We start from the raw sequence: 21,343 nt of genomic DNA on the forward strand, positions 1-21,343 counted from the left end.
TTCTTTAAGGAAAATAGAGAAAATAACCTGAAATCGATAGCATTTAGACTGAATTGTTTTCGGTAAGGAATTTTTTTACCCTACATTTATTTTACCTCTTCAAAATACGGCTGTAGAATTTTTAACTCCCATCCTCCTTGTTTCCAGGAACAGATTTTTAATTTAAAATGTCAAAACAGCAAAAAGCCTGTGGGGTACATAATATCACAATTACCTGTGATACACTGTGCCATAAATGCTTAAAGCATTCTCAACACATGCAAATCATGGAAAAAAGATCTTAAAAGCCCTGAAACCTTATAAAAAACTTCCAGCAGTTCTCATCCAATAAAGCCGATTCTGAACTCTTAACAATGGGGTGGTGTACAGAGGGCATCTGTTTGCTGAGTTATATTATGTAAGGATTAAAAGAATGGCATGTGTTAATATTTTCACACAAGTGTCAGAAAACAGTAAAAAGTAAACATAACGCCTATATTCTCTCTTGAGTAAGCAAATACATTTTTCATGGCTTTAACTGGTACTTCTATTTTGATGACTCCAGAAATCAGTATTTCTAGCTCTCATGAAATTTTTATACTGCTTTCTTCTAAAAATGTTATTGTTTTAGGTCTCATGCTCTGGTCCTTGATTCAACTGGATTTAATTTTTGTATATGGTGTTAGGTAAGGGTCCAAACTCATTCTTTAGCATGTGGATATCCAGTTTTCCCAGCACCATTTGTTGAATTGACTGTCCTTTTCCCATTGAATGGTACTGGCACCCTTGTCAAAAATCATCTGAGGGCTTCCCAGGTGGCGCAGTGGTTGAGAGTCCACCTGCCGATGCAGGGGACACGGGTTGGTGCCCCGGTCCGGGAGGATCCCACATGCCGCGGAGCGGCTGGGCCCGTGAGCCATGGCCACTGAGCCTGTGCGTCCGGAGCCTGTGCTCCGCAATGGGAGAGGCCACAGCAGTGAGAGGCCCACGCACCGCAAAAAAAAAAAATCATCTGACCATGTATGTAAGGGCTTATTTCTGGGCTCTCTATTCCACTGGTCTGTACATCTGTCTTTATGCTAATAGCACATTGTTTTGATGCTTTTAGATTTATAGTAAGTTTTGAAATCAGGAACTGTGAGTTCTCCAGTTTTGTTTTTTTTCAAGATTGTTCTGGCTTATTCAGGGTCCCTTGAGATTGATTCCATATAAATATTAGGATGGGTTTTCTATTTCTGAAAAAAAGCATCTCTGGAATTTATATGTGACTGCATGAATCTGCAGATTGCTTTGGGTAGTAGTGATATTTTAACAATTTTAAGTCTTCCAAAACCATGAACCAGGAATATTTTTCCATTAATCTATGTCTTCTTTAAATTCTTTCAGCAATGTTTTGTATTTTTCATTGTACAAGTCTATCACCTCCTTGGTTAAGTTAATTCCTCAGTATTTTAATCTTTTTAATGCTATTGTGTGTGAAATGGCTTTTGTAATTTCTTTCTCAGTTTGTTCATTGTTTGTGTATAAAAACGCAAACAAATTTTTATATGTTGACTTAAAAAAATTTTTTTTTTGAAGATTACTATTATTCTATTTTATTTATTTATTGGCTGCATTGGGTCTTAGCTGTGTTATGTGGGATCTTTCATTGCGGCACACGGGCTCTTCGCTGCGGGCAGGCTTCTCTCTAATTGTGGCGTGTGGGCTCATCAGTTGCGGCACGCAGGCTCTCTAGTTGTGGCATGTAGGTTCCAGGGCGTGTGGGCTCAGTAGTTGCAGCATGAGCGCTCCAAAGTGTGTGGGCTCTGTTGTTGTGGCATGCAGGCTTCAGAGTACGTGGGTTCTGTAGTTGTGGCACACAGACTCTCTAGTTGTGGCATGCGAGCTCAGTAGCTGCAGTGTGCGGGCTTACTTGCCCCATTGCATGTGGGATCTTAGTTCCCCAACCAGGGATCGAACCAGTGTCCCCTGCACTGCAAGACAGATTCTTAACCACTGGACCACCAGGGAAGTTTTGTATGTTGACTCTTTGCATCCTACTTTGCTGAATTCATTTACCAGTTCTAACAGCTTTTTTCTCTGTGAGAAATCCTTAGGGTTTTCTACATATAAGCTCATACCACCTGCAAACAGAGATAATTCTGCTTCTTCCTTTCCAAATTGGAGTTCTTTTATTTATTTATTTATTTTTGCCTAACTGCTCTGGATAGAACTTCCAGTACTATGTTGAAAAGAAATGGTGAGGGACTTCCCTGGTGGTCCAGTGGTTGAGACTGCCTTCCAATGCAGGGGGTGTGGTTTCGATCCCTGGTTGGGGAGCTAAGATTCCACATGCCTTGCTGTGAAAAAACCAAAGCTTGAAGAAGCAACACTGTAACAAATTCAATGAAGACTTTAAAAATGGTCCACATAAAAAAAAAAAATCTTAAAAAAAAAAAAGGCAAAGAAGTGGTGAAAGCAGGTACTCTTGCCTTGTTCCTGATCTCAGAGGAAAAGGTTTCATTTCAGTCTTTCACTATTGAGAATGATGTTTGCTGTGGGATTTTCATATATGGATTTTATTATGTGGAGGTAATTGAGTGTTTTTATCATAAAAGGGTGTTGAATTTTGTCAAATCAATTGAGATGATCATGTGATTTTTTTCCCCTTTATTCTGCAGATGTGGTTTATTACATTGATTAATTTTTGTATGTTGAACCAGCCTTGCATTCCGGGAACAAATCCCTCTTAGTCATGATATATGATGTTTTAATATGCTGTTGAATTCTGTATGCTGGTATTTTGCTGAGGATTTCTGCAACAATGTTCATAAAGGATACTGGTTTGTAGTTTTGTTTTTTTGTAGTCTCTTTGCCTGGCTTTGTTTTCAGGGTAATGCTGGCCTCACAGAATGAATTAGGAAGTATTCCTTTGCCTTCAATTTTTGGGAAACATCGGAGGAGGAGAGGTATTAGTTCTTCTTTAAATGTTCTTTTTTAAAGAATTCAGGGATGAAGTCATCAGGTCTAGGGCTTTTCTTTGTTGGGAGATTTTTGATTACTGACTCAATCTCCTTACTAGGTCTAACTCAGATTTTCTATTTCTTCATGATTTAGTCTTGGTAGTTTTTTCGCTTCTGGGAATTTGTTTCATCTAGGTTATCCCATTTTTTGGCTTACAATTGTTCACAGTACACTCTTATAGTCCTTTTTATTTGTGGAGAATCAGTAGTAATGTCCCCATTTTCATTTCTGATTTTAGTAACTGAGACTTCTTTTTCTTCCTTAGTCCATATAGCTAAAAGTTTATCAATTTTGTTGACTTTTTCAAAGCAAAAGCTTCATTGGTTTTTCTGATTTTTCTCTCCTGTTTTTCTTTTCTCTGTTTTATTGATTCTCTGCTTAAATCTTTATTATTTCCTTTCTTCTGCTGGCTTTGGGTTAGTTTGCTTTCCTTCTTCTACTTCCATAAATTATACAGTTATATTGTTGATTTGAGATCTTTCTTGTTTTTTAATGTAAGCATTTGCAGCTACAAATTTCCCACAGCACTGCTTTCACTATGTCCCAGAAGTTTTGGTAAGTTGTGTTTTCATTCACCTCCAAGTATTTTCTAATTTCCCTAGTGATTTCTTCTTTGATCTATTGGTTGTTTAAAGGTGTATTGTTCAATTTCCACAACTTTGTAAATTTTTCAATTTCACTTTCGTTACCAATTTCTAACTTCGTCCTGTTGTGGCCAGAGAAGATACTTTGTATGACATCTATCTTTTAAAATCTATTGTGGTCTAACATATGGTCCATCCTGGAAAACACCCCACGTGCGTGTGAGAAGACTGTGTACAGGCATACCTTGGAGATACTGAGCGTCAGTTCCAGATCCATGTGATAAAGCAAATATTGCAATAAGTGAGTCACGTGAATTTTTTTCTTTCCCAGTGCATAAAAAGTTATGTTTACACTATACTGTAGCCTATTAAATGTGTAATAAAAAATTACAGACTTTAATTAAAAACATTGCTAAAAACTGCTAACTATCATCTGAGCCGTCAATGAGTGTAGTAGTAACATCAAAGATCACTGATCACAGGCCACTGTAACAAATATGACAATAATGGAAAAGTCGGAAATATTGTGAGAATTACCAAAATGTGGCATAGAGACACGAAGTGAGCAAATGGTGTCTGAAAAGCGTCACCTACAGACTTGCTTGATGCAAGGTCGTCACAAACCTTCAATCTGTAAAAAAAACAAACCAAAAACCCCAACAACAACAACAAAACATAGTATCTGTGAAGCACAACAAAACGAAGTGCAGTAAAATGAGGCATGCCTGTCTGCTGTTACTGCTGGGTGGAGTGTTTTGTATATGTCTGTAATGTTTAGTTGGTTTACTGTGCTGTTTAAATCTGTTATTTCCTTACTTATGTTCTGATTGTTCTATCCATTACTGTGAATGGGGTAATGAAGTCTCCAACTGTTACTGTAGAACTGTCTACTTGTTCCTTCAATTATGTCAGGTTTTGCTTCATATATTTTGATGGTCTGTCCATTGATGTGTAAATGTTTATATCTGTTTCACTGTCCTGCTGTATTGAACTTTTCATTAATACATAACATCCTTCTTTGTCTTTTGTAAACTTTTTCAATCTAAAGTCTGTTTTCTTATATTAGTAGAGCCACTTATGCTCTCTTATGGTCACTATTTGCATGGAGTATCTTTTTCCATCCTTTCATTTTTAAACTTTTTTATGTCTCTGGACATCAAGTGGGCCTCCTGATGACAGCATGTAGTTGGTTTATCTGTTTTTATCCAATCTGTCAATCTCTGTCTTTTGATTGGAGAGTTTAACCAATTCACATTTAAAGTAATTACTCATAAGGAGGGGCTTACTTCTGCCATCGTGCTATTTATTTTCTACATGCCCTATAGTTTTTTTGTCCCTCACTTCCTGCATTACTGCCTTCTCTTGTATTTAGTTGATTTTTTTTTTTTTGTAGCAAAATGTTTAAATTCCTTTCTTACTTCCTTTTGTGTATATGCTATATCTATTTTCTTTGTGGCTACCGTGGGGATTATATCTAACATCCTGAAGTTATAACTGTCTAATCTGAATTTACACCAGCTTAACTTCAATAACATATAAAAACTCTGCTCCTTTACAGCTCTGTCCCCACCCTTTCTAGCTGTTGATGTCACAAAACTACATGCTTATACAATGTGTAACCCAAAACATAAAAGTAATTCTTCTTAATGCGCCAGTCTCCTAAATTACGTAGAAAACAAGACGTGGAGCTACATACCAAAGTTACAGTAATATGAGCTTTTACACATAATTTTTTTCCCTTAAATCTATTAGTCTCTTAAATGATGCATGAAACAAAAACTACAGTTACAAACCATTGTTACAATAATACTAGCTTTTATAATTGCCCATGTATTTACCTTGATTGAGATCTTTATTTCTCCATGCAGCTTCATGCTACTGTCTAGTGTTGTCCTTTCATTTCACCCTGCAGGACTCCTGTGAGCATTTCTTGCAGGGCAGATCTAGTGGTCATGATCTCCTGCAGCTTCTGTTTAACTCAGACTGTCTTAATTTCTCCCTCATTTTTCAAGGAGAGTTTTACTGGATATAGGATTCTTGTTTTTTTCTTTTAGCTCTTTGAATATATCAGCCTCCCCAAAAAAGTCTTCTGGCCTCCAAAGATTCCAATAAGAAACCTGCTGAAAATCCGACTGAGGATCCTTGTATGTGATGACTCTCTCTTCATCTTTTGAAAGTTTGATTATAATGTGTCTCACTTTGAATTCATCTTACTTAGAGTTTGTTGAGATTCATGAATGTTTATATTTATGTCTTTCAGCAAATTTGGGAAGTTTTCACCATTATTTCTTCAGATATTCTCCCTGCCCCCTTCCCTCTCTCTTCTTCTGGGATTCCCATGATGTGTATGTTGGTCCACTTAATGCTGTCCCATAGGTCCCTAGGCTCTGTTCACTTTTCTTAAATCATTTTTCTTTCCGTTCCTCAGCATTGATAATTTCCCTTATCCTATCCTCATGTGCACCGATTCTTTCTCCTGCCTGCTCAAAGCTGCCTCTGAATCCCTCTAAGTGAGGGATTTCATTTCAGTTAATGCACTTTTCAGTTCCAGAATTTCTTTTTAGTTTCTTTTTAGGTTTTATGTCCCTTTACTGATATTTCCATTTAGCCACATATCATTTTCTTGACATCCTCATTCCAAAAGGGAGAAGTTGGAAGGAGTAAAGGGGTTGTCAGTTCCAAGCAAGTTTGAAATCCAGCAGAACACATTCCATTAGGCTTCAAGGCCTGCGAACAAGGCCTCTGTGGCTCAAGGTTGTGCCCTCTGGCCACATGGTGGCTTCACTGGCCTCTGCCTCTGGGCCCCCAGCAGCTCCGCTGACACAAAATCTTAACTTTAAAGTCTTGATTTTAAGGTAAAACTAATCAATACTATCAGAATTCAGGCAAGCAGTCACGTGCAGGACTGAGCCGGGTACAGAGCCTGAAAGGGAGCACGAGGGCCTGGTTCTGGGGTGCTGGTAATGATCTGCTTCTTGGATATGTATGCTGGTTACATGAGAGTATTTCCTTGTGAACATTCACTGACATGTATGCTCAGATGTGTACTTTTCTGTGTGTATATTTCAATAAAAAAGATTTTTTAAAAAAAGGTTGTAGAACAAGAAGATTTCAGCAATAGAGGAAATTATCTCTAGACAGAGAGAGTTATTTCCTTTAATTTAGCTCATGTTTTGCCATTTTCTACAGTTAAAACATTATGGTAATGAAAAGAAGATGTTAAGTTATGGCTGCTCCTACCAGCTGACATAAAAGTGAGAGACCTATTTTAGTCTCAGAGTATTAAAAGATACAATTTAGCTATTTTAATATTATATAGTAAGAGACATAGTTATTTCAGTGCATGGCCATAAGAACAGTTGTAAGCCAGTGGCTAGTAATATCATTACCATTCAGGAAGATAATCCAGGATTAGGAAATACTGTTATAAACAGTGAACGTCTAAATACAGTTAAAGATGGCAATCAGCTGAATTAGAACCAGCCTTCAAAACTGCTTTCCTGTAGCGTATAGCTCTGCCTGGTTATTTTTTCTAAACAATAAGGTAGATAGGGAGGCAAGCGTGAGGAAAACTGTTGCAGAGAGAACTTGTTCTTACGAGTCTTCCATTTAGCAGAGACTGGGACAGAGCTGACTAGAGGGACAGCACACAGTGCGTCCTTTCTCTGGATCCGGGCCAGTGACTGAGGGCCGATGGAGAAGTCAACCAGGCTCTTACACGTGTTTAACATGAGTCTTAATATACAGCTAGGTATTGGTTTCAGGCCTGCAAGGTGGATACATTTGCGAAGAGCACATATATATCTAAACATAGTTCGATCTCTTTGGATATTTCTGGTGACCTGGCTCATTAAAGTGCTAGGGAGGCCTGAAAGGCGCATGTTCAAAACGATCTTCAGAGGCACCTAATTTTAGAGTTGACTACTATTAGGCTGCAATCTCACACAAGGCCAGGAGAAACATGATACCCAATCCGGAGTGCCATATTGAGGCGCACCACCGGCAACACCACAAACTTTATGTTAAGCACATTCTCTACCTTGAAAAACAGCTACCGCAAACCCTGTTTTAGCACTAAAGCGCATCAATTTATTTAGTTAATTAAATTCTTACACTGTATAAAATCTTTGAAATACAGGGGGAAAAGCTCTTGAACCTCAGCTATAACAGATGTTCATTCTTTGGCAGTCACCATTTTCTAGGAGCTTTTAACAGCTTTTCAATCTCTATTTGCTCTTCTTAAGAATGCAAATTTACTGATTCTTAAATTCTGCTGTTCAAAAGATATCTTAATAAATGATGTGTAATATTTTGGGGCCAGATTTCCATATATCTGCCCATGTACATATATGACAGTAACAGTATTTTCACACCCGAATCATTTGTGATGGTAATTTAGGATTACGACCATACATGTTTTCAAACTTGGCTGCTTAAAAATCGGTCTATCTGATTTCAGATGCTCTCTGAGTTCTCAATCAGAATTCTCTAACTCTCATTAATTCAGTCAACAATTTCTAAGATAATTGTTGAAAATGAGAAGGTATCTGTTGACGTAAGATCGGGAATAGATTTTGGCCTGTCAAGATTCTGACTTTTTAAACTGAGCACAGTCCATTATGGTAATTTATTTTCACTGTAATTTAGAAAAGAGCTTATTAAAGTACTATTTATCACGAGAGAATTACTGGGTCATTAATAATACAGCTAAAGGCTACTGAAATCTCTAACCAAAAGCCCACAATGATGGCAACACATTTCAGTGTAGTGATCAGCAGTGTTGGCAATGGAGGGACATGATTTGTTCTGAATCCCAGCTCCATCGCTTACTAGCTATGTGACTTTGGGCAAATTACTCACTGTCTCTCTCTTAGCATCTCCTCTGTACAATGAGGATAACTGTACTTCACAGGGTTGTTGTGAAGAGTATATGAGTTAATTCATGTGAAGCACTCAAAACAAGAGTTAGCTCAATAAATTTTAGATATTCTTATCTTGACTAATGTTTTCAAGAAAGCCAGATAGTACGGGTGATTTAATTTGGTCATGTACATTGTCCACGGGAAGGGCATCCTGTAACAGGTAATGTTATAGTTTTATATCACTCCTCTCGTCCTTGAATACAAATATCATTTAATTCCATATTCACTTTTAATAAGTATCCACACTGGTTCAAAAGGGACCAAAAGAGGCGGTAGGAATAGATTCTGTGGAGTACACTGGTCTGAACTGACTCCTGCCAAGAGAAGTTTAGTGGGGGAAAGGGGAACCACCCTAAACCAGCCTTCTTTTTACTCATGTTTAATGAGATCCTCAGACCAAGGTCAAGGAGCACAGGAAACAGTTATAAATCATGCCACCTGACGGGAGAAGGAATAGGAGGGGCATGTGCACTGGGGCAGGAAATTTAGGTTGATTTATTTGCATTGAGACAATTCAAGAGGGATCAGGAGACTCAGAAGGTTTATAAATTCCCTGTGGCATCATAAAAGGCAGCGGTCTGACAATAGGAAGGGCAAGCTAGATTTGACGCTAGAAAAGAAGGGAAGGGTCTTATCAAAGTTTTGTGAAGAATCTTTCTACATCTGGAATTGATGACAAAAAAGATGGAAGAGATGGAAGAAAGGAGGCTGGGAGGATTCCAGATTTCCCCACATCTCCCAGCCTCTGGACTTCACTTAACTCCAAGCAAGCAGAACTCATCAAAATATGATCTATTTCTTTGTAGGATACAAAAAAGGTTTCAAGGGGATAGTGAGTAACCAGGATTTCTTTTTTAACTTTAAAATGCAATACTTACTACTTTCATAAAGTAAGGAAATTCCTATAGACAGATTTAAACAATCCTTACATATGTGTTTTCTTATGCTTTACAATTCCTTCTTTTAAAACTGTTCCCAATGTCAGCAATTAGCAGGTAATATAGCTATAAGTAAATATATTGACTTGTCAAAAATTGGAAAATACATAACTTTAGACCTCAAAATTAATTTTATCTATCCATGTAATATTATAGATGAGGAAGATAAGACCAGAGAGGTAAGTTAGGAAGCTTGTGACTTGATTCATTAAAAAAACCGAAAGAATAAATTAGTGGCCAACACTTACATTTCAAGAGATTTGTAAGTGAAGGGGGTCAGAAAGTATAAACTTCCAGTTATAAGATTAAGTCCTGGGAATGCGATGTACAGCATGGTGATGAGAGTGAACAATACTGTGTTGTACATTTGAAGGTTACTGAGAGTCAAGATCTTAAAAGTTTTCATCACAAGAAAAAAAAATGTAACTGTGTGGTGATGGATGTAAACTAACCTTACTGTGGTGATCGTTTCACAATATACACACATATCACATCATTATGTTGCACATCTAAAACTAATATAATGCTGTATGTCAACTACACCTCGATCAAAAAAGAGAGGTTTATATATATGGATTCTCTGTGTGTGGGGGCGGTATGGATGACTGGATAACACAGGGCTCTCGTCTTGCAGGGTCACAACGAGCTGGAATTAAAAGCGGCGGCCTCTCTGGACAAAGCACGTGGCCCCCAGTTCATCATGGTCTCTCCTCTCGTCTTACATGCGTCCCTCCCCTCTTGAGTTATGGCATCTGCCTGGCCCACACAGCCCTCAGGCTTGGGGCTATAAGGCATCTGAATAGTACGCTGTAGGTTGTGAAGTGCTGTGTATCAGTTGATGGGGTATTACTGCTCCAGATGATACACTTAGTTTATCAACAGAGTTGGAGCTGGAGCTGAGGTCTGGAGCTGGAGCAACAGTTACCGGTGGGGATTCCTACATTTGAAGAGGACACTGTGGCTCAGAGTAAACGCAACAACTCGTAGGACAGCAAGTGAACAGTGCTGCTGCTTCTTTCCTCCTCCCTCTCGCATTTTAGCTTCTGCCCAAAGGAGGACGAACGTGTGAATGAAGAAAAGCAAAGAATGGCTTTGCTAATGTAAGGAAAAAAACCAATTCCGTGGCTAGGAAATTCCAAACTACAAAGATGAGTCTTGAAGTGAAGATTAAAGCAGAGATTAAGCTGAGGAAGTAGAAGGCAATTCCAGAGATGAGGGCAGTGAACGGAAAATGCTTTGCATCCAGTTCCTTTCAAATAAATCTGGATACCAGCGGCAGGAAACATGTAGCTGATCCTAATGTTTGTAGTGGTTTAGAGGAAGAAGTATGTATACTGAGTACTTAATATGTAAGAATCTAGAACTGAAGGGAGATAGGATAATTAAAACGAGATGAGCACGTTTATCTGACCAAGTCAATACGGGCTGTTGAATCATGAAATAAGGATTGAACTGTAATCGTCTACTCTGTCAACTTCTGGATATCGGATATTCTAACCAGCAGAAGGTTTTCACTCTCTCTGATCACCACGTACCAGTCACCTTCAGGGGATAACGTCGCACAGATGGCTGAGAGGCTGGCTCGTGGACACGACAAGTACAGGACAGAGCAGGCAGGCCAGACGCCCGTGTGTCCTCTGAGAGATGCCTGCTGCGTCCCAGCACCTGGCGTCGCGGGTGCGCGGAGGCTGGCCTCATCACCAAGAACGCCGGCGCTTGGAGAGGCGGCCAGACGCCTCTGGCTCTGCCCCCCACGTGCAGCCTCTGCAGCACTCCCGCTACCTCAACATTTGCTGTTTATTTTTTCCTTTGTTCACTGACAACTCAGGAGCTCTCTGTAGCTTCACCCTATTGCTGTTCTCTTTTCATAGAATGTAAAATCGTTTTGTTGTTCTCTCTCCAATGTTAGATGTCACTTTTAAACTAGTTTTAATACTATGATGAATGGGTTTTCCCAGTTGCTCCAGAACTGGTGGCCCAGGCCCAACGCCGGGGACAAAGGAGAGCTCAGCAGGTCACATTCTAGAGAGCCCACAAGGGGGGTGGGGGGGGGGCAGAAAAGGCACCACCGTCCACCAGGCCAGCCCCTCACAGCTCATGCCTTTTCTGGGTTGCGACTGGTGTACGGTGATGCTAAGTCTGGCAGAAGGAGTCTTGACGTCACGGGGAGCAGACAGTCATGCACAAGGGGGGCCCCTGTGCTCAGTGAGAGAGGCTCAAAGAGGATTCAGCCCTAAATCCTAGAGTCTTCAATCTTGAAGACGGGGTTTGAGTAGAAGAAAAGGAAACAGGCTTCTCCTTCCTTTGTTTGGTACCTACTCAGGCATCGGACTTGTTGGTTTGCCTTGTGCTTATCTGAGGAGGAGAAAGGACACCTAGAGACAGAGAGCAGGATGGACAGAGGAGCACGTGGCAGCCGACACGCTCTCTTCAGCCCAGCAAGGAGCAGCCAGGTCTGAGTCTTCCGGGCACTGCTCACCCCTCGGGGGTCAACGCTGGCCAGAGAAGCAGCATCAAAGGGCTGCAATGGCATCAGAGGACCCCAACGCCAAAGGAAGAGGGAGAAAGGCATGAAGAGGACAGAACCTGTCCCTTCCTGCTGCAGGCCCCTCTTGGGGGCGGAGGCAGGCAAGAGAAGATGAAGCGAGTTCTGCTCTGATGCCTCATCTGCCTTCTGAGGTCAGAGAGTAAAGTGGTCTTTTCTAGAGCTGAACACGCACATGGAATCACACAGCACGTACTCCTCTACATCTGAACAGTGTCTCACCACAGGAGGACACCACTGTTTGCTTGTTCACTCACTTCTCAGAGCAGCCAGCCTTCCAGGCCGCCTGCACTGGTCCCCCCACGTTGTAGGTGGCTGGTGCACGTGCAACAGGACAAGGGGAAGTGATGGTGTGCCCCTTCCGAGACAGGTTATAAGGACATCGTGGCTTCCATCTTGGCTGCTCTCTTCCCCTCCCCTGGATCATGTGCTTAGGGGAAACCAGCCCCATGTCCTAAGTAACCCCATGGAGAAGCCTAAAAGGTACAGAGCCCCGGGCCATGTGAGTGAGCCCTGTTGCCCCGGCCAAGCGTCAGGTAACTGCAGGCCTGGCCAGGAGCCTGACTGCAAACTCATGGGGACCTGAGTGAGAACGACCAGCTTGGGCCGGTGTCCTGGGCCTGCTCAGCGGCTGTCAGAACCCTTAGTTCCACCTGATGAAGCAACAAGTCAGGGGAGAAGTATCACGCAGGCAACCTGTGTGTCACAGGCAGCTCCCTGGAGACTAACCAACTGGTAACAGGAGAGCGGGCAGAACGTAGTAAAAGACAATCACTGAAAGCAAGATTCACTTAATTCAGATATTTTTTCATACCGGACCTACTGAAATACTTGGGGCAGCAGTGAAGTCCCCCCTTTTCCATCAGGGACTTAGGGATTAGGGAAATTAAGCGGTCTTATGAGGCTAAAGAAGTAAAATACAGAAAACACAACAGAAAACGAAGCAAGTCTGTGCAAATGCTTGTCTGAAGAGGACAGGATCCCCCCACTGCCGCCAGGACCACCCGGGGGTCACGCAAGGAAGGAGAGCGGGGACCACTGGGAAAAGACTGCAGGGACAGGAGGGCATGTTTGGTCTGGGACAGTGAAACAGAAGGCCAGAGACCCTGTGAGCAGGCTCGGCCAGGTGAGCAGGTGACAGCACGTCCGTCTGACAATCAGCTCACTTCCCCAGTGACAGACACGTTTCCACAGAACATGCACCAGGAGACCTCAGCTCATGACACAGCTCTGCACGGACACACTGCTCGTCTCAAGATCTGGGTCCTGTCTGAAGACACTGACTGATTCTCACTAACTGCTCCCTAATGGAACAGGAGACGGCACCCACCTCCTAGCTGGGAGGATGACGCGCAGACCCAGGCAGCCCACCCGAGTTTTCTGCACCCACGACACAAGCACAGATGCATCGTTTACAACCCCTCCAGCCTCCTCAGTCCGCTGAGCTAGCCTTATCCATTCATAATTCTCCTGCTGAACATAACGGAAACTGATAATCTGTTCAGAAAATGGGAAATGAGGACCAATTAGAATCAGTTACAGCTCTTAAAATGAGACAGGTTGAGCAATGTGAGCTGGGTGACAAACCGCTGATCAATTTTTTTGCTCCGTTTTCTTCTGTGATATGAAAGAAGTCTATCTCTCTCTCTCTTTCTTTTTTTTTTGTCAAGCTAGGTGACCTGAAAATGTTTATGTGGCAGAATTCCCACAAATGATGGATAAAGTGGTTGAACTTGCAATAAAGGGAGGCCCCCAGAGCACCTTTGTTTTGCTTTCCCTTGTGTCACCGGCACCCAGGAGAGGGTGAAAGCTCATAGTGAATTCCATCTCTTAAAGGGATGAACGTCCAGGGGTACCAGAGCTTAAGTGGGTAAAAGTTTTCTTTCACTTGCAAATGAGCACTGGGTTGTTTTTTGCTGGTCATCTATCTATCTTGCAGTAGGGAACATCGTCTGGTGTTTTCTCATCAAAGTCAGCCACATAAAGTCTATTTATAAGCAGTTTTATTAGTCTTTAAAATAGAGAAAATATCTTTATTGTGTAAATAGTGATTCTTGTTTATTTGAACATTAAATATGATGCTAAGACTTCCCTGGTGGCGCAGCAGTTAAGAATCCGCCTGCCAATGCAGGGGACATGGGTTCCATCCCTGGTGCGGGAGGATCCCACATGCTGTGGAGCAACTAAGTTCATGCGCCACAACTATTGAGCCCTCATGCCTAGAGCTGGTGCTCCGCAACAAGAGAAGCCACCGCACCGCAACGAAGAGTAGCCCCCCCCCTCGCCGCAACTAGAGAAAGCCTGCGCACAGCAACAAAGACCCAACGCAGCCAAAAATAAATAAATGAAAAATGATGCTATCAATTGATGACTGATCCTCTAAAGTAGAAAAAAAGAAATTCCTTCACTTGAAAACTTTCCTACTCTGATTACTTCAGGCAGAAGGGAGAATGTGGGCAGCCCAAACGTACAGAAAAGTGGCGGAGGATGAAAGGGATGACCCGGAAGGCAGGAGGTGGACACTCGTGTAGAACAGGAATGCCGGGAACAGCACTGAAGATGGAGAGGACGCAGACTCTGAAATTCAGCTTTCTCCTTATCTTCAAAGGGGAAAAAGATCTGCCCCAGTTTTAAAATTGTGGCAAAGTATACACAACATAAAATTTACCATTTTAACCATTTTTAAGTGTGCAGTTCTGTCCATTAAGTATATTTACATTGTTGTGCAACCATCATCAATGAGGAAATTTCTAGCTTTTATTTTCACAGATGAAAGGCCTCACGTTAGTATTAAGCATTAAATTTGGGGAAGGTTTTGGGTGGAAAAGAAAAGGGCAAAACTTTGCTCTTACCATCAGAGCTTACCCAGCCTTGAATAACAGGAAATCACTTAAATGAAAATACCCTTAGTGCCTTCTGTAGCGGGAATCTGACTGGACGTAAGGGATAAGACTTTTCACCCGCTGGTGGTATGGGCACACCACCACCAGCTCCACACCACTGCTGCCTGCCCTTACATGCGGCCTCTGCCCCTGGAGGTACCACTGAGGACCCCAACAGCCCTTGCAGATACCCCACAGCACTTGCCAAGGACCACGCAGTTGTCAGTGCTGTGGACGACCCCTGCGGCCTGACCCCAAGAGACATGCAAAACCCCCCCCCCCAAGAAAACCTTTTTCATTTCAAATGGGCAGAATTTCACTAATTTCATCCAGCCATTGCAAAAGTTAAAAAAGTTCTCCTAAGACGTGTGACACCTTCTAAACCAGTCCTCTGACCAAGAATGCTCTGTGCTTCCTAGACAGAGCAGAGATTTGAAGGCTGAAGTCTCTGCTGGTGAAGATCAATTAGATAAAGACCAGACATCTGGCCCGAGGTGGGAGACCTGAGTGCATGAGCCGCGGGCAGCCTCCCCCCAGCCCCACCAGTCATACCTGCTGCTTGAGCTGCTGCACGAGCCGGTCCTTCTCCCGCTTCAGGGCAGCCACTTCTTCCTGGGTCTTTTTCTTCGAGGATGAAAGCTCCAAAAGAGCTATATTGGCATCTTTTTCACTGATGGCGGCCAGAAGGGCTTCCTGCCTGCAAACGAAAGAAAACATCCCGATTTCCATCTAGTCCTCACAGCAATCCTCAAGTTACTAGTACCATTACCTCCATTTTACGGGTGGTGAAACTAAGGCTTAGAGAGCGTATGCAGCTGCCCAAGTTCACACTTGAAGCAAACGGTCCGGGCAGGAATCCCATTCAGGGCTTCTTGACTCTAAATGTCTTTATCAGGTTGTTATACTGACATCTTAATGAAGAGTTCCTAGATCTAGTTGTAGTTAAACTTGGACAGTAAACGAAGTTAATGACTTTTTTTTTAAAGTAAGAATTATCCTGTCATCTATACATTTTACCCATTTGACTCATTCTTTTGATAAGTATTCTGTGGTTTCCAGGCAAACGAGGCACCACTAAAACTGAAAACATTTTTATGTACAGAATGTGTAACGAACTGTAAACGTTAGTAAATAGGATTCAGGAAATCAGCCAGCTGCTCCCGGGGCACTCTGAACATCTATGAATCTTTTTATCTCATCAGTGCAAATACGTTTCCAGTCAAGGCTTTCCTTGGCAATGATCTGCACATTTCGAAACAACAATTTAAACTTCACTGATTCCTTGTGGTTTACCTAACAACTATTTTTGGGTTCATATCCAGAAGGAAAAGAAGGTGGGATTTTAGGGGAGGGGCGTTGAACTGAGAAATTGACAAAATAGTCAGAATGAAGTTGGTGAACAATTAGTCTCATAGTCCAAATGCATTCCTCTATAGCTCATCTTTTATGTAATAAGTCATCTGGAAGAAGACAGATCTGATTTACAGGAACTATAAAAGTGGCCTGAGCTTTTGACCTGAGGAAATGCTGGATCTGAGAACGCACTGCCCAAGTTTAACCTTGCTTCTGTCTCTTGTTAAGATAATTACGCTTCAACAGCAGTCATATGGAAGAGTTTTAGTTTAGCCACAAACTGGAAGACTATCTTTTGCACATTCTGACAAGGATATTCCATACTCAGATGGGTAGGTCTGGGGAACCCTGAACAAGCAGGGCTAACAAATGGAAGACGTAGATCAGTTTACATCATGGAAATGAGGATTTGTTTAACTAGTCTTCGCTGTTGGAAGGGAAGATTCGTTGACCTCAGTATAACTTGCCACTGTCCTCACTCTACATGAGTCTAAGAAATGGCAGATGGCTTATCCCATGAAGTCAACACCAAAGGGATAACGACAGTCTAAATATATCCACTGACCACTTGAAAAAAATATGTTAAGTGGTGAAATGAGCTTAAAGGTGAAGGAGTTCAAGATGGTCTCACTCTGCGGTTTCCTGTTAATTGCTGTCATCTGTTCCCTTTTGGGGAGCCCAGAGACTGACAAGCTGGGACAAGAAATGTGCCTTCTCAATAAGGGGGCTGCATTTCTGTGCATCAATAGTCAGAATGACACATTTAGCGGCAGGCAAATAACAGACGACGAATGAAAGATAAATTACTCTGTCCAGTTAGACCGAGTCATGAGAACTTCTGCCGAATGCAAGATAAAAGGCGATAGGATCTGAGTTCCATTCTGTACTTAAGGAAAGAAGCGTCATAATACGAAATGGTAAAAATGATCCTATACTGTTGAAACATCTTGACTGAATTCCAAATTCTTTTATAAATGATATGCTTGGCCAGCTAGTGTGGTACAGTTAATCTCTGGGGTAAAATGTCACATTCCCCAAATGCAATATGATATAACAGGTGCCAATTCATATTCTAAATTTTAAAATAAAGGATGTGGCACTGGAGTCTGAGCCATTGGAATGGTGCCTTATATATATTTTGAAGTCTTTTTTTCTTTTTCTGTACGATTCAAATGGAAATTTTATTATGTCACTGATGCTATTTACTTTTTATTGAGCACTGATAATATATTATGAACTGCACAGAATCAAATTTTCTCTCCCACACCCAAGGCTCTCACCCTCTAAAAATTCCCTAGCGGATTAACATAACACTGTCCTTTCCATTTTAAAACTATACTCTCGATATTGACTTCTACATGTGTATGCGCCTATAAAGGGCAATTCACAGTCAAGAGAATGAAATGTCTTGATTACATATTGCACATATGATCATGTAAACTCTGGGTAATGTTAGTATCTTTTGTGGGTTTATTAGCTTTCAGGTTTTTCTCTTGTTTTTGGAAGGGGACAGAGATTGTACTGTTTTCCCTATAATTTTGGTAAATTTGAAACGGACACCATGGGAAGAACAACTTCTTGAAAACAGTTTGGAGGACAGGAACAAAAATAAAGCTGGTAAGTAGTAACAGCCGTCTAATTTATGGGGAATAAGAAAAACTCTTGTTCCCTCAATACATGTGATAGGAAAGACCATATTTGTAGTTGAGCTTACGTGGTTAAGCTTTACAAAGAACATTCAAGTGTCTAAGCTAAGAAATTCTAAGAATACCCTGCCTTTCAGAGGGAGTGGAATTTGGAGCAAAAAAGCAAATAGCAAAAAGGATTTTATTTTAGTAGCCACCTATTCTTAATACAACTGCTTCTTTGAAAAACAGGTATTTTCTGATAACAAAGTAATGTTCATTCATTGCTGAAAAATGGCAAGATACAGAAAACTGTGAAGAAGGAAATAAAAATACCTGCAATAATTCCTTTCTAATCAGAGTCAATTACTTGAGAGCTGAAAGGCAGCTACTCTAACACTAATACGGCTCTTTCAAAGAGAATGAACCTTCCTGGGGATTAATAATCAACTTCAAAAGCTTCACTAATCCAAGGCTCTCCACAGAAAAGGAACACTTGCTGGTGGAACACTTCCTGACTTCATTTCCCATAAGCCCATAGGGAGTAACACAAGCACATGAAACACAAAAGGGAACATACATAGGCCACAAGCCCAGACAAAAGAAGAACTAAGATGCTCTTCCTGTCAAATCACTCTCCTTGTTCTCTTAGTGGGTTTTCCTCAGTTAAAAATACAAAAAAATGAAAATGTGGACACAGGACCTTTCAAAGTGATTAGTAATTCCCTACTGTATGACTAACAGGCCCCCTGACTTGCATAATGAGTAGGTAGGAACAGAAATCCAACTTTAAGTCATTAGTCTAGTCACACCATCCCTGGTGCTGTAAACTACCAGAACAGTTGAACCTGCCCTTTGACCTGCAAATTCTAATAGAATCAAGATGTCTCTAAAAGTTCTGCTGTGGCATTTGAGCTTCAAGAAATGGTAAGACCACCTTCTCTGTCCCCCTCCCCCTTCCAGCAAATTTCAGAAACAAGAGGCAAATACCCAAGGCAAGTGGAGCTCAAAATCCTGCTGGTACCTCCTGAATCCTTAAGGACAACACACGAGCCCTCTCTTACTAGTAAACGACGGTGGTTAGCAATTTAAGAGTGAGTCCTAGGTAAGCGTGTGTTTAACAGAAATGCAAGACAGAAAAGGAGTATGAATGAAGGGATATTATAACAGTTTATTTTTCCCTCTTCCTCCAACTGGGTATTCCAAACGGAACGATTAAATAATCGTGTTTCATAAGTTTCATAATCCAGAAAACACGAGGAAAGAGAGCAGATGAAAGCAACAGTGAGATCAGTAGCTTTGGACGTATTACTGTCAAAGACATGTAGGCACAGCTTACTCCAATTTTAAGATGAATCTGAAATCCAGATTCTCTTACTGATGCCTCCTTTACTTGTAATTTAACCGGTTAACTATCCGGGGTGAAATCTCTTTCACCCCTTCATTTCCCTTGGCGAGGAGGTCCTCCAGCCTCCCTCACGGAGGCCTCAGAGGGTGTGGCCGATACGCCACCTTACGAAAGCTCAGTGGGCAAGCCTGGCTGAAATACCTGAACTTCCAAATCTGGTCCCTGAACATCTCCTTATGTCCTCTCTAGGGAGCCTCTACTTAGATACTCAGCATTACCTTTAATATAAAATGTCTACACTAAGTCAGGTCTTCCATCCGTCACAACGAGTCTCCCATTCAACGTTAACTGAATCACCACACTTCTAGGCCCACAGCCTGAGAACACTGAAAAAATTTGATTTCCTCTTTGTTCCCCAGAACCGGTATGCAAGTTTTGTGGACTCTTCCTTTCTAATAGTTTTTAATGAACCCACCACTTTGTACCTGCATGTTCACTATCATGGTCCCCAGCATCCTTTTATCACAGGCCTGCATGATTCTTAAAACGCCTTCTCTGACCTCACTGCTGTTCTCACTGTTCTGCTTCTAGCATCACTTTCATCAGGTTTCTTAATGTATTAAACACTTGGGCCTAATATCTGACCAGCTACAATTTTCTATCTACTCCTTCCTCACTGTCTTCCAAGGACTGTGTGTCACTGAGACATGACTTGTTTTCACTTAGTTTTATGCCCCACGCTCTACCTGAAAGGCCTGAGCTTTCTCCTCACCGGCTGCTAACTTCTCTCTGTTCAGCATGCCCTTCCAGCACTTTCACAGTTTAGATTAATAGGCATCTGCTCTGTGAAGGTCCTTCAATTCTTCTACATGGGTCTGCTTCCCCAACTATACTATGCTTATGGCTTATGTCTTTAAAGTTTTCTTTTAATGTTGAGTTTCTTGGTCTTTCAATTTGTTGCTTTGCTAATTTTTAAACTTTTTTTCTTCTTAATTGTGGTAAAATACACATAAAATTTACCATCTTAACCGCTTTTAAACCAAGACCAGGGACAGGAGGCTGTCACCTGAAGGGGGGGGGTGGGCGTGCCCCCAGGACGGGGAAAGCGAGTGGTGCCAGGCCCCTGCCGCCCGCTGCCTTGCTGCAAAGTGCTCCCTGGGCTCCCAGTGGCCAGGTTACAGCCCAGGTCCCATCTGCTTAAGCACCATCCATTTTCCCTGAGCCAAGAGCTTGGCCACAGGGGCCACGCTGGCCAGTGGCACAAGGTTCCAAATGCTGTTTCCCAAGCTGGCTGACCAGAGGCTGCAGCTAGGATTCCCTGCCAGGGGTCTGTGGGTCCCCAGGGACCTGACACAGATTTTCCAGGGTTTAAACACCTGTAAAAAAATGTTTGTTTTCATTTTGCTTACTCTAAAAAAGGACCCCCTTACCAGTCACAATGACAGAACTATTTTGTGACAACTAGAAATGAAAAGGTTTTCACAGATTAAAAAAAAAAATACACATAACATTTACCATCTTAACCGTGTTTAAGGGTACAGTGCCGCAGTGTCAAGGACATTCATACTGCAGTGCAACCGTCTCCAGAACGCTTTGTCTTGCACAGCTTAAACCATGTATTAAACGATCCCCAGCCTCCTCCCGAAGCCCCTGGCAAACCACCCTCGCCTTGTCTCTATGAATCAGGCTACTCTAGAGCCTCACGTAAAGGCAGCCACACAGTATTTGTCCTTCTGTGACTGGCTTACGTCACTGAACATAAAGTCCTCAAGGTTCATCCCTGTGGCAGCATGTGTCAGAATCTCCCTTTGTTTCAAAGCTGAATCGTATGCCACTGTACGCAGCCGTCACGCTTTGTCCATTCATCAGTCGATGGACATTGGGGTTGCTTCCACCTTTTGGCTATTGTGAATGCTCCTATCTTTAATTTTTAAAATGTATTATTTTCCTTCTAGAGGTGTGGTTCCCGACTGTGAATACCAAAAGCTTGCGCATACTGTTAATTTTCTACATTGCATGTGCCTGAACCATTTACACTTTTTTCTCTTCTTTTCTTTTGGCTTCAGTTACTCTATACTCTGATATTATCTGCCAGTCTTTTTTTTTTTTTTTTGGCCTAAAGTCTTTGCTCAGAAACAGCTGGAATACAAGCTCCACGAAGGCA

At 41.7% G+C, this 21,343-nt stretch overlaps 1 protein-coding gene across 17 annotated transcripts in view; it reads right to left on the minus strand.

Moving 5' to 3' along the window:
• ERC1 (ELKS/RAB6-interacting/CAST family member 1) overlaps positions 1-21,343 on the minus strand; it is a 399,699-nt gene that overhangs the window by 71,097 nt on the left and 307,259 nt on the right. For all 17 annotated transcript variants that reach the window (XR_010947412.1, XM_067756042.1, XM_067756040.1 and 14 more), the window contains one exon: positions 15,406-15,550. Coding sequence is in view for 16 of the 17 variants with exons in the window: in XM_067756042.1 (XP_067612143.1) it covers positions 15,406-15,550 (145 nt within the window). In the remaining variant the exon portion in view is untranslated. The remainder of the gene's footprint in view (positions 1-15,405; positions 15,551-21,343) is intronic.

This window comes from Pseudorca crassidens, chromosome 11 (assembly GCF_039906515.1).
Source record: "Pseudorca crassidens isolate mPseCra1 chromosome 11, mPseCra1.hap1, whole genome shotgun sequence".
In the NCBI taxonomy this organism is placed as follows: domain Eukaryota; kingdom Metazoa; phylum Chordata; class Mammalia; order Artiodactyla; family Delphinidae; genus Pseudorca; species Pseudorca crassidens.